A 17,643-nucleotide genomic window follows, 5' to 3' on the forward strand; every position below is an offset into this window, starting at 1 on the left:
GTAGAGCGTAAATGTCTATTTATTTATACTTTTATTTTATATTCTGAAAGATGCAAGACGTTTAATGTGAGGCACAGCTTACAAAATGACCACAGAGTGTATATTAAGATGTTAGGAGTGAACGATTAAAGCAGTATTTTTGAGTGCAATATAAATGCGATCTTTAATTCCTATATACACTATATTGCCAAAGGTTTTGGGACACCCTTCTAAATCATTGAATTCAGGTGTTGTTTTTCAGGGGCTGTGATTGACCCCTTAGTTCCAGTAAAAGGAACTCTTAATGCTTTAGCATACCAAGACATTTTGGACAATTTCATGCTCCCAACTTTGTGGGAACCGTTTGGGGATGACCCCTTCCTGTTCCGACATGACTGCAGACCAGTGCACAAAGCAAGGTCCATAAAGACATGGATGAGCGAGTTTGGTGTGGAGGAACTTGACTGTCCTGCACCTTGACTGGCCTGCATCCTGACCTCAACCTGATAGAACACCTTTGGGATGAATTAGAGTGGAGATTGTGAACCAGTTCATGTTGTAACTGGAAGGGGTCATCCCCAAACTGTTCACAAAAAGTTGGGAGCATTCTCTTGGTATGCTGAAGCATTAGGAGTTCCTTTCACTGGAACAAAGGGGTCAAGTCCAACCCCTGAAAAACATCACTTGAATTCAATGATTTGGCAATATAGTGTATATATGTATATATATATATATATATATATATATATATATATATATATATATATATATATATATATATATATACGAATGACTGTGCTTATTGGTGCTTTTAATTGTACTCTCATATCTTCCCTTATGAAAGATCATTATATTCTGTTTTAGGTGTTAAAGCTGTTTTCTCTATTCCATTGACCAGGGATTTGAACATTTGAAAAATACCTTCAATAGCTAGGACCAAGTAAAAGTTCTCACAGTCATTAAACACTTTAATCAGATGCAATAAATTAATTAGAGCATATGTCATCATCATTTTATTATTATTATTAGTAGTAGTAGTAGTAGTAGAAGTAGTAGTAGTATTTATAGACAGTAGTATTTATTTCCCCATCAAATTCAGCTCGCTCTACAACTGATCAAAGAGCTTGACTAATGGAATTTAGCTGGCTAATTTCATTTGCACATCTCCAACAATCTCACTGAATCCTGTAAATCACAGACCACAACAATGTTAGCGAATCTTTACACTTACAAATTGTGTGTAGAGACTAAATAGGTATAGTATGTAGAAGATGCATTACAGTTTTATAAAAATCCACTAGATGGCAGCGTGCTCTTTTAAAATGGAGCTTGCTTTTAATATGTCGCATAAGCTGCATACTGTTTCATCAGCCAGAGTGCTGTGTGTAACACAAGTGAATTTTGTTTTGGTTCAGTCAACGCTTTCTTTGAACCTCAGCTGACCAGTGTTGTCACACAAAAACAGTCTCTAAACCATCAAGTTTCAGGTGTACTTTTGCTTATAACAAGTAAAGATGGCGTTTTTTTGTATCCCTAGTTCCTGGATTAATCCAACTGATGATTCATGGTAAGTAATTGTGCACTAATCCTCTGTCTATTTTAGAGGGTGTTTGTCTGTTGCCTTTCCTCTTTAATTAGAGGTGTCGCTGCATGATTGGCAGAATTGGTTATTCAGCTGAGCACAAATCCTGTTGGAGCATGAACAGTTTTCCTGCAATCTCGTTTGAAAATGTTAACTCATTAGAGACGCAAAACTGTCAGGAATCACCATCAGCATCATCAACTTGAAAGTTTTCTAGATTAGAGCAGAGGCAAAAGAGGTTTCTACTTTGCAAGGAAATCTCAAAAAATTGGAGCAAGAAATGTCCATGAGGCTTAAAATATATGCAGATAGAAGTGTACATGATTGATAAGTACATCAGTCCATCAGTTGTATTAGAATTTTCTTCTGTGGTCTTTTTAAGATCATGTTTCCTCTGTCTAGTCTGCAATAATTAGATGAGTGATTTCTGCTGGAACTGAATAGAGATGTTGTTCAAACCACGGTGATTTCCCTAGGGCTTGGCAATGACATTAGTCAAAGATATTCTGTTCACATCGGATGGTCTCACATGAGCCATGTATACAGCGCAGCAAAAGATAATGACATCAGCAGTGGGAGAAACTTGAATGTACTATTGAGATGCTGATAGTGTGGGGCCTGTGGGTGTACAGACTCAGGGGTAAGAATAGAACAGGCCACTTGAGGGGGTTGTGTGAGGGCCCTCAGGCGCACTCCATCCCACCCCAAGATGCCAGCGTTCATGTTCACACTTACTGTCAAAGAAAGCCACTCAGTGTCTGCCAAAAAATTAGACAGCAGTTTCCAGAGAGGGACAATGTCTCTTTTGTGCTCTAATTATAAAACAGGGCCTTTCCAAATATACTTGTGTTTTATGAACTTTAAAATAACAGCCTTGTGTCTTTACTCCACACTTTCTTAACACTCATACACTAAAGGCTAGGTCTAATTGGATGAATAAGGTCGATCTCTTGCATTTTAATTACTGCTTAAGAGTGAGTCCACTTGTCCCTTTGAAGGTCTGAGTAAAAGGAAGATGAAAAATAACATCAAATTAGCCGCAGCGAAATTTTGGTTTTATTGTTTCATCCTACTATAAAGAATTGATGTCAAAGTTTCTGTGTTAACTGTCAGCATTTAACAGATTAACAGATACTGAGCTTATGACCAGGTTGTAAACTCAAATCCCTGGACTGTTATATCAGCACAGACCATGAGCATGGCATTTAACCCTCAAAAGATCAGCCCACTGCTTGGCTTGCATCCTGGCATTGCTGTAAATCGCTTTGGACACAAATAGCTGCCAAATGAACATATGTAGATATTTAATGCGTTGAAGAAACAGCGGCAGAAACCCTAGCCTGTAGGAGTATTCCTCAATAACATTTACTAAGACAGTATAAACTTATCCATCACTAAACATAAAATTAATAAGGAGCATCAGTATAAAGCAAACTGATTTCAACGCGTGTGATTTGGAATAATTAAAAAGTAAATAAAATGTGTGAAACAGGAAGATTGACGCATTGTATTGTGCTGGATCTCCACGTTTTCAGGATAGCAACGGAGGCGACGCTCTCGCCTTCTCCAAGTTCATTGGCGCATTGTCACGTCCGTCACCACGCATCCGACCAATCCGGTGTCTCCATTCATGCGCACCATCAGAGCCGCTTTTCCCCTTCGCTGGTTTCCCAGAACTCTGCCCCGCCTGCGAGCTCACGTTATTCGCCTCCTGCTCGCCTAGCGACCGTCATATTGGCTGTCAAGAAAGAAGGAAGACACCACCGAGAGTCGGAGGCTCAAAAAAATCTGGCCCTGGATCAAACGGGCATTCCAGAGCGCCACAATTATATACAATTAAAAACTTTTTCCTCATGTATGTGTAAAAAACGGACCTCAGGAATGCCCAGTCGGGATCTCGCGCGTTATAACCGCCACGGGAAAGCTTCTCTAGGAGAGCTACGAGTCTGACATCTTTACATAGCCATCTTTTTACAGACAAAAGAGGGCTGCGGAGCCGCCGACCGAGCTGTCCGAGGTAAGCGACCGCACTCATTTTAGTCCCCGTCGAAATCATTTGTCGGTGTGTTTTCGCAACACGTCCGTTTCTGTGTGTGAACGAGGGTTTTTTTGTATTGAGTTTTGTTAGCGTTAGCCTGTTAGCCTGAACTCCGCGCTCTGAATGAATGTAACGGAACGCGAGCGATGTGTCACTCAGATTTGCGGTGTGAGTTGACTGCGCGCTGCCCAGACACATCCTCTCTAACACTGACCACGCAGAGTCTTTTCCATTTCCGAAACTTTTTCTTTTCTAATTGTTCTTTTTAAAATATTATTTCGGGAACACGGGCGCACACTTGCAGTGTTAAAATATTATATCGATGCCTGAGCTAGCTTGATCTTGTTGGAGAGTTTTAACAGTGTAGAAAGATACGCAGAGAGATCAGGACTGATGTTTTCACAGGCTGGCTTGTCTATTAGACTATTAAGAATTAAGAATGAAATGTAAAAAAAATCAGAACAATATATGTGTGTTAGATTTTGATAATATTTTCCTAATTGTTAGAAATACTGTTAGCTGGACCACATAAATGAGCCAGTGTCCGGCCAACATCGCTACTGTATTAGAAATGTTTTATTCGTTTTCTTGCAAATAAATTCAAATCATTGTCGATTAGATTCTTTACGAGTTTGTTGGTTGCATGGCAAGTTCTGTATTTGAATATTAGCAGCATGTCTGAATCCCAGCTACTCTCCATGCCACTCTTGGGAACCCGGTGCACTGCATGAATCCTGATCTAACACACCTGAGGAGAAAGCTGGAGCATTACCTGATGATATGGATAATGTGTGCTAGACCTAAGAACACATATAAAACCAGTACATGCCAGCACTGAGAATGAGAACTGGTCCCTTTTTCCAGTTTTCGAAAAACTAAGTTCATGTCTTTAAAGTTATTCTGGGACATCATGGTATTTATTTAAAAAAAATCTATCTATCTATCTATCTATCTATCTATCTATCTATCTATCTATCTATCTTTCTATCTATCTATCTATCTATCTATCTATCTATCTATATACATAGATCTGTTTCTTCTGTCGAATTTACATTATGCATTCATGTGAGTCTGTAGCATATAGAAACATAGATGTTCTTTTACTATGCATTAACCACTTGGAAATTTGCTGCAGTCTGGATTTAAGACCAATTCGTTTAAGAGTGCCAACAGGGTAAATGAGCGTATACCAAAGTGTAAAGGGGACCATTTAGTCAGTAATGTAAGGAGGAATGTTCAGAGAGCCAGTAGAGCGAGTATGTAGTTACTCCTTGGCCTCCTGGCACTGGTTTTTAGCCGTACGAAAGGCTTCACGTTTAGAAAAAAAAAAGAAGAAAAAACGATCTGGAAAAATATCGTATTTGCATTGCAGGTACATTTCCATAATTGCACGGTGTACACAGTCTTTTATAAATACGACATTTTATTTTCAGCAAGATTAAGATCCCATTACAGACGGTACAATACGGTGCTGATTTAACGTATGTGCAAAGACTCAGCAAAGGACGGTTTCTGTATGCAGATCCAAAACTGAACTCACCCAGCCTCTTACAGCAACTCTCCTAAAATGAGAAAGGCTACCACAAACATCTCATTTATCCTCAGTGGAAAAAGAAAGTGATTACGCCCTTAATGTTGTCCAAAAGCCAGGCCACTCATCAGGACCCTGTGAGTGAAGGCGTAGTGAGCTGAGAGGAGCTTTTTTGGGGTTTAATACAGTGCAGCATTGCAGCAGTCTTCTTGAGCTACTCCAGCTGAATCACCAAAGCAGCATCCATGGCAAGGTCTCTCTTCTTTTTTTTTGCCATATGTGGGCCTTTTGATGTAATTGTTCATCCTGCGGAAATGACTCACTGCGCTCCCCATTTTGTTGGTGACAAATCCATTGTTGCAGTTAACAAGAGTTGCTTGAAGGCAGATGCATTTTTTTGTCCATGGAATATTGGTCAGTGTAAGACTTGGGCAATATACTGGACATAATGTATACCTGGGTGTTGGACATATTGGCAGTAAATTCGCATTACTGTCCACACCAGCAGGACTGCAGGTGGCAGAAGAAATGAAATCCATACTAGTAGCATCATTTTTGCAATATGCTGACTCAGACCTGACCTTAACTTGCTCTTTGTATCTCATGACCGCTCAATTGAAACATTCAAATAAGTCACAAAGTCTGCTTTACAATTAGAAATGCATCTGCAAACCAGCTTTAATGTTTAGATATTTGTCAGATTTAATGAAAGGGTATGTAGTTACATGCTAGGAAAGGGGCGAGGGGATAAGTGGTGTAATCAAGTATCGTTTGCAGGGAAACATACCTCCTGTTCAGGGTGCAAATATTTGTGTTTGACAGAATCGCCAGTGTCTCTGGTTCTGCTATAGCCTTTATGATGTTTGACCCTATGCTTTGGCAATAGACAAAGTTATTTTAGAAAACAAGAAGATGGTACTGTGGTCTCTTTGGTCAAGAACAAAATTGAGGAACTGCTAATTATAAAGTAACAGTCACTCAGGATTTTTGTCTTAGTGTGTGGTGCACATTTGGGAAGAAATAAAAAAAAAACAATTACACCAGAATCAACGTAGTATTCATCCATCCAACCTGGCCTGACAGGTAAATGTGATTAGTGTAGTTATAAGCAAAACAGTCTGTCTGGGTCTTAGTGGAAAAAAAATTGAGTTAACTGTATGCAAAATGGTTGGCTGAACATATTTGCGTTGTGAGTATTTTGCATTTTGATATCAACAGACAGGTCATTCAATAGTACAATACTGCCCTGTGTGCATCATAATTTTCTTGAATAATTAATTTAAATATATATATATATATATATATATATATATATATATATATATATATATATATATATATATGTGTATGTATTTAAGTATTCTGTTTGGTCATACATGTCGATTTGTTGTACATTGATCTTTTTTTCTTTCATGTTAAGCATAACTACCGATAACAATAGGCCTAAATGCAAAACCTCATATGAAGTGGTGCAAATTGCAAATTCAACTGGTCACTTATAAATCCAAACATGTTTGCAGATTGCTATTAAATATCAATTTACCCACAATGATTTATCAGTCAAACTGTTAACATGGAGCTGTCCTTACCACTAACATGCTTTTGTTTTGTTTGTTTAATTGAAACCCCACCCCCACCCCCCCGTCATCAGATCACCTTCACTTGACATCAATTTCACTAAATGTCATCCGGATATTTCAGCCTGTTGACCTACTGTAACACTGACATCAGTTAAAATCCAAACTTTGGAGAGCTCTGCTACAGAGAATAGGAGTGGAAATCTCACTTGTTAATGAACTCGTACAAACAGTGGCGATATAATTATTATTAGAATAATTTGACAACCACTATCGTTATTATCATGTTATACTCTATATGAATTTTGTAGAACTCTGACCATCACACTTATATGTGCTTGTTGAACATTCCGTTCCATATTTAGTCACTCATTTGCCATTATAATAGCCTCCACTCTTCTGGAAGGCTTTTCACTAGATTTTGTTCGACTGTGGCGATTTGCCCATTCAGCCACAGAAGCATTGATGAGGTCAGGCACTGATGCTGGATGAGGAGGCCTGGTACACAGTAAGCATTTCAGTTCACCCCAAGGGTATTCAATAAGGTTGAGGTCAGGACTCTGTGCATCCTATACAATTTTGTGCTTCAAATGTGCACACATGGGTGTGATGGTAAGGTGTCTACAAATGTCTAACCATATAGTGGTTTTACTAAACCAGTGAAGAGAAGAAGTGGAGTGTATGAATTTCTGCATGTACAGTGAAGCTTTTGGTTTAAAATGATCAAACTCGAGGTAGGTGTTTTATAATGAAGTGATGTGAAAGAACTAGAACTGTTCTTGAAAATGGGAAATATTAGCTCTCTTTTGTCCCGCAGACGTCATATCTGACCTCCCACTCCTGTCTGCATGACAGTAAAAACCGCCCACTGCTGAGACATGCAGTGATGATGCACACCACATGCTGCGATCTGCATTGAAATAATGTCTAATGTGAAAATGTAGATTTAAAATATTTCTGTTTTAAAACTACATTTTCTCTCAGGCAGGCGGTATGTCGAATACACAAATGGTGATTTGAATAGTATTTCTATCTGATTAATTATTTAGAAATAAGCGAAACCCAATGTGGTTTTCTGCCTGATGTTTTGTAAATGCAGAGATGATTTTCTGTTCATCATGCTTGTCAAAATGAAGTATATGAGTTACTACAGGCTTCCTGTTCAGCTTCCTTTCATTCCAGGAACACCCCACAACACCTGACAGTTTGGCCCTTGTCACTCAGATCTGCCTATTTTTCTTGTCTCAAAAAATAATCAACGTCATTCACTTCGCTTAAGCCCACATGTCCGTACAGTGTTTTCACAGCAGATATTTAAATGCTTAAACCTATTGTAATAAGCCTTTTAGCTTCATGGTGTAATTTGTAAGAGCATTGTTTGTTTCAACCCATTTTAAATGTTAGCTGAAGGGAGTGGTTAATAACAACATAAAGCATTGCTATTTTTACTTCAAGCTCCTGCTTATATGCTTACATAATTGCCATTCAGACTTACATTAAAGTCTACATTTGTGCATAATTTGCAGGTTTGTTTTTTATTTTACACACATAACTTCCCCCAACATTTGATGTTCTATTAAGACTTCTTGACATGCAGCAGGACATGACTGCTGTAATTGAGTTAAATTTCTGAAGAGTAGATAATTATGTAGTTTATGCAGTGTTATCCATACCGATAATCCATATCTCCTACTCAAACTAAATTTTGCCCTTATAAGCAGCATGTCTCAACCAGAAGCTCTATATATTCACTTTTTGTGTAGCTCTAATTGTAGTAATAATACTTCCATCTCTACTGAAAATGCATTGAAAGGGAGCATCCTTTCTGCATAGATGCACATACACTTGAACAGTTCTGACAGCTCAGGCTTTTTTCAATTTCCAGATCAAAACGGTAGCACCAAGAGAGAGATTTTTAATGTAGCAACTATTTTATTCATAAAATGAGGAACTGCTGCTGAGGGAAGATGGTGCTATGGTCCCTTGTTCTTTCCCAGAGAAATATCAGATCACTTTTTTTGTGTGTAGGGCATATGACGTTGGCATACTATGACATAATTTGCACCTTCCTCTCTAATCTTTACAGCAGTGTGTGAGAGTATGCAACGATCACTCGCTCAGCCCTTCCCTTTCTGGAAAACCAGAGCTGTACTCTGTTTGTTTTTGTAACCATGATTAGTAAAGTCAAGGGAAAAAAAATGCTAGCTCACATGGAAAAGCACAGTTTCCTAAGATGCATCTGATACGCTGGCACATTACGCATGCATTTTGAACGCAGAAGGTTGCAGGAAAAGGTGAAATAAATGAGGAGAAAGAAAGCCACATAATGTCCCTCATGTGTGAAACATCAGATGAAAGTTTTGGGTTTTTTTTCTTTCTCAGTTGTTTATGTGAAATGTCATGTGCACAGCAAGTCCAGTTATAGCCGATATCCTTTCTCGTGTGAATTTTCTATTATGTAATTCCGTGCTAGTACACCATTTCTCCCTTTCTTCTTGCTTAAAGCATTGAAATATTTCACTGACTTAGTCACTCTCTGTAAGTGCTTTATCCTGGTCAGATTCGTGGTGAATCTGGAGCCCATCACTGAGCACAAGATAGGAATTACCCCCTGGATGGGATGAAGAAACTCAGGGAGAACATAGACATAATCAGGGAGAACATAATCAAAGCTTAGGGTTGAACCCGGGACCTTGGAACACCGTGCCACCTTTAAAACAGTTATGTTGAGTCATGTGCCTTATTTTGTTAATAATGGTATGATTAGTTGGAGACACGGTGCAGACAGGGACCAATTTAAATGCAAAAATGCTGGCTGTTATGCAGTAGGTGGCATTTTGATATTATGATTATAAAAGGGTTTGCTTGTCCGCTTTGAGGGAAGATTTCAATACAAAGTTTACCTTTATGTTATTATTAAGAATTTCTATTCTGATAAGCGTGCTGTCTTTTATGAGGACAACACTCACCTAGTCCACAGGGCATGAGGTCTCACTGTATGGTTTAAGGTAGAGATGGACCAATCAGCAGTCTGTGAGGCTGGTGCCAAAGAGATGGATCTTCTTAAATTCAAGGGACGAGTCCAGATACACTGCAACACTGCTCTACTAAGGCAGCGACACTAAACATGGTTTAAATTGATGTATTGACAATTGAAACAATTGCTGGAACTAACTTATGTTAAACATTCGTAACCAAAACCTTTTCCTGCAGGCTGCAATCTTATATTTGCAAAATAAACAAACACAGCATGCTTAAATTGGAACATTTTTAATTATACCACCAGGTGAATTATAACGTAGGCCTGCGTGCCAAAGGTCCAGAAGCACATGCAACCAATTCAGGTCTTGCTATTAAAGAGATCAGCAGATCAATCCTCTGTGCTGTTAAGCTTAACGTGGGCATGGCTACTGACTTTGAAACTAAATATGTTGCTTGTAAAGCCTAAGTAGTTAATGTTTCTTTCAGAATGTGGTCTATGTGGGTTTAAACTGTTTGATAGAACTGAGGAAGGGCAACATCTGAAGAGTGTTTCCAACTTGAAACTCATAGCACCTCTCCAGGTGAGATATTAAGCCACATAGTCCCACATCCTCTATAGACGAGCATGGCTGGTTACCTAGAGCTAAAATGGTTTTCATTTTGGACATGATTTCTTCAGCTTTCTAGACAGTTGCACAGTTGAACTTATAAAAATATGTGTGTCTAGTAAGACCTTATCATAAGGCATTAAGAGTGTAGTGTTTATGTTAATATCACAGTCAAACTTTACATGCCCAAGTGAATCCTTGAGGATAACAGTAGTCTTTAGTATAAGAAACAAAAGTATCAGGTCTGATTTATCCGATTAGTACTTATTATTTAAGAAAAGATTATAATGCACCAATTAACTAAGCTGTAATGCTGGATACAATACATCAACCTTTTGACATATAAATGAATTTGGGGGGAAAAGTTCCTCTTCAGTTAATCACTTTTAAAAAATACTAGACTAATGCAGACGTGGATAAAGTGCTGCCTAATTCTGTACACCATGGCCACTGTTGTTCAAACAAGGTCAGATGTGCCTCAGTTTCGAAAGGGGAAGAGAAACTCCCCATTGTCTGGCTTGGGGCTTGACCTAACTATCACCCTCGTCTGACTTTCTTCTGTCCGTCTTTGCCCACTATTCCCATTTGTCAGTATTTCTCCCTAGCATGCATCTGCTTCAATGACAAGGAAAGTTCTTAGTCAGGTCTAGACTGGCTCAGTAATACATTACATACCAGCAGATCAGCTGGGAGTAGATGCTTGGGTTCATTTATAGCTATGGCCTTGCATCTCTGCATATCTGCCTGGCAACTCTGTGCTCATCGTGTGGCTCTACAATCCACACATTTTTCATGCATGTGCATAGTACACACACATGCTATGCACCCTGTCTTCGTCTGGCTCGTCATGCCTAACATGCTTCACATGCCCACCTTGTCCAGCTACTAGACTGAATGTGCAATTTACTATATAGCCAGAACTTCCATGCTGTCACATTCTGTGAGCTGTTAAGTGCCTAAATATTTTACTCTATATCACTCCACACTTTTTTAAACTATAAGTGCCTTCATTCGTTCTAAATGCTAATCACATGTTTGCACAGTCAGAAGAAAGACTTTTCATAGACTTTTCAATGTTTTCAAAGTGACTTATTTTTGTTTCTATTTACTTAATAGGTCCTTGTCTCCAATCTATGGAGAAAGTGGGAAGGATGTGGAGCAACCTCAGAAGCAGATGTCAAACCCTCTTTAACTCCAGTGGCTCAGAAGCAAGTGTATGGAATGTAGACATGGATCACGTCCACTGTGTAGTGGACATAGGTGCACCTTCTCATGGAGCACACACAGGTGAGTCCCAGGACGATCGGGGCTCTGCTCCTTCACAGGTTACCTTAGGAGGCGGGGGACATAGAGGTCACAACTGTGTGGCAGATAGTCCCCAATTTGTTGAGATCACAGTTGACAAAGAAAGCGACGATACACGAAGGGTCCCACTTGTGCGCAGAGATTCTTATTCCCGACATGCTCCTTGGGGAGGTAAGAAGAAACACTCTTGCTCCACTAAGACACAGAGCTCCCTGGAGGCAGACAGGCGGACAGGACGTTCGAGAGGCAGCACGGGCAGACGGGAACGTTGCTATGGGTCCAGCTCCGTCCAGGAAGTGTGTGATAATGGAGGAGGGGTCAGTTCTCGGAGTTTAAGTGTTCGCTCTGTACGGCAACGGTTGAAGGATACTGTAGGCTTATGCTTGCCCCTGCCATCACCCCGCCGCCCTCGTTCGGCCAAGAGCCAGGTTTCCTCTAAGCGCAAGATCCACATAACAGAGCTTATGCTGGAAACTTGCCCGTTCCCACCGGGCTCGGATCTGGCCAACAAGTGGCATCTCATCAAGCAGCACACAGCACCAGTCAGCCCGCATTCCTCCACCGCAATGCTGGACGCTTTTGACTCAACACATCCCTCCCCAGAGGATGAGGAAGAGAGGCTTCGTGAACGTCGTAGATTAAGTATAGAGGAAGGTGTTGACCCTCCTCCAAATGCACGGATTCACACATTGGAGGCCACATCACAGAGAGCTACACTTTACAAACTGGGACCAAAGATGGCCCCCTGTTCTGGAGAAGGACATGGGGAGGTCAAGGGTTTGGGGGCTGGAACAGCGGGGTTGTCCGGCATAATGGCCCAAGTTGGGGCGAGCATGGCAATGCCATCCCAGCCTGTTGACTGTGACTCTGAGGAGGACTCAACCACTCTGTGTTTGCAGGCACGGAGGCCCAAGCAGAGACATGCTTCTGGAGATGGCCATTCCTCCAGGCAGCCAGGACCCTGGAAGGTTCACACACAGATTGACTTTATTCATTGTTTGGTGCCTGATCTACTGGCCATCACAGCACTTCCCTGCTATTGGGGAGTGATGGATCGCTACCAGGCAGAGGCACTGTTGGACGGCCGACCAGAGGGCACCTTTCTACTACGTGACTCGGCCCAGGAGGACTATTTATTTTCTGTCAGTTTCCGCAGATACAACCGTTCTTTGCATGCACGCATTGAACAGTGGAACCACAATTTTAGTTTCGATGCGCACGACCCCTGTGTCTTCCACTCTTCAACAGTCACAGGTTTGTTGGAGCACTACAAAGACCCAAGCGCCTGTATGTTTTTTGAGCCTTTGCTCACCGTCCCCTTACACAGGACCTTTCCTTTCAGCCTGCAGCATCTGGCACGTGCTGCTATCTGCAGTCATACCACCTATGATGGCATTGGTGCCCTGCCACTGCCACCAGCTATGCAGGATTTCCTCAAGGAGTATCACTATAAGCAGAAAGTACGTGTTCGCTGGCTAGAAAGAGAACCACCTTTCAAGGTCAAATAAGGTCTGGCTCTATGGCTGATGGAGGCCGGAGATTTGAAGGCAAAAGATTCTGCCAATAGCATTGGATCAGATCAACACCAGGCTTTAGGCATATGGCATATATTCATTTTTTTTATATTAAATACTTGGAATACATGGTTGGTAATAATCAGTATGTGCTATCCGACAAGCATGTTTATTTGCTGATCAGGACAGGATTGAAATGTTTTAGTCCTCACTGCTCAGTTTCTTTGATGATAGCTAATGGATATGCTTCAGGCTGCCTGCTAAAACGTCTGCATACCGGTGCATTCTCTCTCTCCCATTTTACCTTATATGGTCAAAGGACATTTCCTATGAAAATGGAAATCAACCTAGGTAAATGCTAAAAGTTTTTTTTTTAAGTGTGCTAAATCATGAATTTACATTCCTTTAGACATATAGATGATTTATTATATTAATCACGGCTAATTTACCAGCAACAAATTTAAATGACTATTAACTATACCTTCTAGACAGCCAGGTTTTAGGAGGCAGAGTTAACACTGGGCAGTGTGGCTATCAGCAACTTTTAACACTGGGCTTGTCTTTTTAATGCCTAGCACAAAAGTACCACATGAAGAAGAGGAAATTACCAGTAAGAAATATTTCCTGTTATCCACCAGCTACACAGAGAGTACTTGCAAATACACAGATATTTTATGATGTGCTGCATGGTAGAGGCACAACTCGGCACACCACCGTATATATAAAATAGCCTGTTGCCATGTTTCTGTTTGTGAGTGAAGAACAAACAGGCACCTTGTCTTTTGAGTAGTAAATGTTTAAATTTAACATATGCAGTATCAGATAAGTGTTATTACTTCAACCCTTCATGGGTTCATAAGTGTCTGTCACTGTCTGCCCCCAAACTGTAAACCGGTGGTCTGTTTTTAACACTGATCTACATTGTCTAGCTAGTCCTTGTTTAAATTGTTAAATTTGTCTGTGGTTTCATGGGGAAGAAATGGGTTATATTTGAGGCGTGTACTTTCACCTCACTATGACCGTCTTCACCATAGACACAGCATATAAAGATGCCATTTGTACACTCGTTATTAGTATTGATGGCCTGTTTTCTTATCGTTTGTGGTTAGTTCCACTTACATTGCACTTTTACCCATTGTGGAGCATATTACTTCGGTATGCTTCCTGTCATTTTTGTGTGCACTAATGAGTGAGATGCATTTAACACTGTAACAGATTATGGCTTAGCCAACTCTTTTAATCATATAGCCTAAGGGCGCTTTCACAACTAATAGTCCGTTTGCTGAGTCCAAATTAGAGGGACTTTGATACTTTTGGTTTAGTTTCACAATGCACATGAATTAAATGAACCGAAAAGCAAAAACACTTTGGCTGAGGGGTGTGTATATCTGAACAGTTATTTCTAAAAATCTTTCATTCAGTGGTCAGAATTACTCAAGTGCATGTACATGTCACAAAAATCACTTGAGCACAGAAAACTCGTAGCCGGAGTCGAATAAACAATTCGCTAACTATATAAATAACATTTCGTCTATCACATCCAGCATTAGCAGCTTGCATCTGCAAAGGAATGCCACCCGTAACCCGTAATACACAGCACGTTTGGTTTTCTTCCTTCAGCCGGGTCAATTCGGGGTTACTCGCTGCAGTCAAACGGTACTAGAGTTCATTGCAAACGGACTGAGACTGTCTCACACAGACGATCTCGGACAGGCCGTTCTGGTCCAAACCTGAGTGTGATTGCTGTGGTCTCACTCTCGCTGCCTAAACGAACGTCACCCAGAGGCAAAATGCACCAGTGCTCAATTGAAAGAGACTAAATGCTGCATTATGTGAAAGCATCCTTGGATTAAATCATTGAAAAGGATAATATTTTTGATATAGGGCAAATGAAAGCCAACGTAAAGTCAACGTTCAGTTTAACGTCATAAGAGTTACTACTATATTAAATATGGAAAGCTGCTCAGGTCAACTCAGAGTTTATCTTAGGCATAATACTATGCTACAATTGAAGTGATTGTTTTAGTGTTTGTGTTTTCGAGGAACATCGACCAAAGGTGTATTTGTGAGCTTTACCTGTATTTGAGATGTTTTCATTATGTCTTTCTAACAATTTAACCAATGCAACATTTCAAAACTGGGTAAATGTGTTGTGAGCAATATGCTTTTATTCTGCATCTGAAAGTGTCTCCAGGAAGCTGAGTGATGGATTTAAAAAAAAAAAGCAAACCGGATAGAAAGCCTTTATATATTCCCTTTTTACACTTTCGGTGACTGCAGTGACTCAACAAAAAAATCTGTTACGCTTGTGTTCTGTGTGCTGAACATTAGGAGGACTGTAATTTAATAAGGTGTTGATGTATTGCAAGTTAGTCCCTAAATTCTTAATGACAACCTGTGCCTTATTCCTCCCCGCTCCTGCTTTCACACTCAGGTTTTGTACTTTAGAACGATGTGGCCTGCTCGCACATACACATGGGTCTTTCTGTGCCACCACTCAGCAAATGAGCCTCTCCTGGCAGAGTTACACCCTGCCCTGCCCTACAGGCACTAATCACAGGCTAAATTTACTAACCTAGCCTCTAAATTTACCACCTGCTAAAAGGACCAGTCTGTGTTTCTTGATGGGCTCTATGAAAATATAGAGTAGAGGGACTTTTTTCCCTTCCTCCCCAGTCCAACCACATCCTCAGCATCACCCTCGTTTCGGATATGTCGAGCTGAAAGCAGAAATGCTGTTGTTTGTGTAGTCTGCCTGGCTTCCACAATGTTTGGGCGCTATGCTAAAGTTAGCATTAGCAAGAGGCTAACACAGGGCTCCATTGACACATTTTGAGCACCCTGTTGTCTTGCTGCTCAGAGCAGGGTGGAGTTAAAAACCTCAATTAGCCATTATTTGGTTAAGGGTTGAAACGGTATGTTTAATGGCCAGTGGCCATTGTATGTTTGGTTCACGCCTTGTCTTCGGGCATTGTTAGCCGATTTTGAAAGATGGTGAGCCGTGACGACAAGGGATAAAGTTTTTCTTTTAAGTTGCTTTTAAAGTGTGCCTCGTAATTATGATCTAAAACTGTGGGGTTTTCTCTATCAAATGACTCATATAATCTGAAAGCAGCTTCTCTGTGCTGGGGAAACTGTTCCTACACTTTGTTCCCTATGGGAAACTTGCATGTGTCAGACATAGCAGTGCCACATGTTGCCCATATGAACTGTAAAGCAGGCTCTGTGCCATAATTACAGAAAAATAAGGGACGTCGGCGCTCTGCTTTGTTCACGAACATGCCTATATAACAGTCTATTTCGCCCTCTAAAGAGAGGTCTCAGTGTTTTTGTTGGTAAGAGATTTAAAAATCTATCAAGAAGAGTAAATTTTAGGATTGACTACGAGCCTTCATTCCTACGTAGAGGAGGAGCATGGTCTCTAGAAAGTCTCAGCCAACCCTTACCTTTGATCTTAGATTAAATTTAGCTTGGCTTTATATACATGAGCTAAGCTCTGACCTTACAGACTTTGGATTTGTACTTTTAGAAATAGTGTCAAGAGAGTTGTGTAATACTTTTATGCAAACACATTAACAAGATAATTATGTTTACATAACTCTTCTCCCTAATATGATATGAGTGTGATGTAACCGTGGTTCGCTATAGTTTCACTTTAATGCTCTACATGCACATTCGTTGCTGAATGAATGCAGGCAACATGCTGACAGGGCTTGACAATGATGGGCACTAATGGTTGTCATTGTGCATCCCAGAATGCTTTATATGTCCTGACCAATCACAATGTCCGTATCAAAAGACACAGGCTGGAGGAGCTCTTATCAGACAAATATAGACTAACTCTAATTATATTCCTCCTATGCTTTTGTTCTTTCTTTCCATCAGCTGGATAAAATTGGAGTGTTTCAGCGATGAAATGTCTGTGTTTACTCCTTGACTTTTTTTTTTTTTGCTTTCCACTTTCATGCTTTTGTCTATTGCATAACTTCAGTTTTTGAAAGCCAATGAATACAATGTTTGTAGTTGTCATTATTGGTGCTTCGCAAAATGCTTCATTGTCTTAATATTACCAATAAAATCATCAAGTGTATTCCATGCAGTGAAATGAGACCCATTTATTGAATCTCTTTCATGAGTATTTGTTTTTTTCCCCCCTTCTTGTCCCCCTAGTTATTTACAGATATGGATTTATTGCTAGATTAGTCATTTTCCTGGGGTTTGATGAACTGTTTTAGACTAAGCACAGTGAAACATTTATTCAAATTATGAATTTCTTTTTAGTTCTAAATTTAACTCATATCTTCTCAGCCAGAGCTCTTCTGATCCAAGCATCTGAGCTGGTTTAATATGTTTGGTCTCGTACTGTTTGTAAAAGGTATTAATAATTAGTCTCCCAATAGTTACACAAAGCTTCTGACCTGGAAATTTGAGAGCAGTATTACAGTTTTCAGTTTATTTAGACTCACCTTTCCTGACTGATTGGAACTATGTTTTATATTGCATAATAATAATAATAATCATAATAAT

The 17,643-nt window shown here is 40.1% G+C and overlaps 1 protein-coding gene across 1 annotated transcript; it reads left to right on the plus strand.

Annotated features, from left to right (window-relative positions):
* Positions 1-1,396: 1,396 nt before the first annotated feature.
* socs5b (suppressor of cytokine signaling 5b) lies at positions 1,397-17,211 on the plus strand. Its single transcript, XM_058385878.1, has 2 exons — positions 1,397-1,546; positions 11,414-17,211. Exons 1-2 carry the CDS (start codon positions 1,537-1,539, stop codon positions 13,108-13,110), a joined length of 1,707 nt encoding a protein of 568 aa, XP_058241861.1. The 5' UTR covers positions 1,397-1,536; the 3' UTR covers positions 13,111-17,211.
* Positions 17,212-17,643: the final 432 nt, after the last annotated feature.

Source organism: Hemibagrus wyckioides, linkage group LG03 (genome assembly GCF_019097595.1).
Source record: "Hemibagrus wyckioides isolate EC202008001 linkage group LG03, SWU_Hwy_1.0, whole genome shotgun sequence".
Taxonomy (NCBI): Eukaryota; Metazoa; Chordata; class Actinopteri; order Siluriformes; family Bagridae; genus Hemibagrus; species Hemibagrus wyckioides.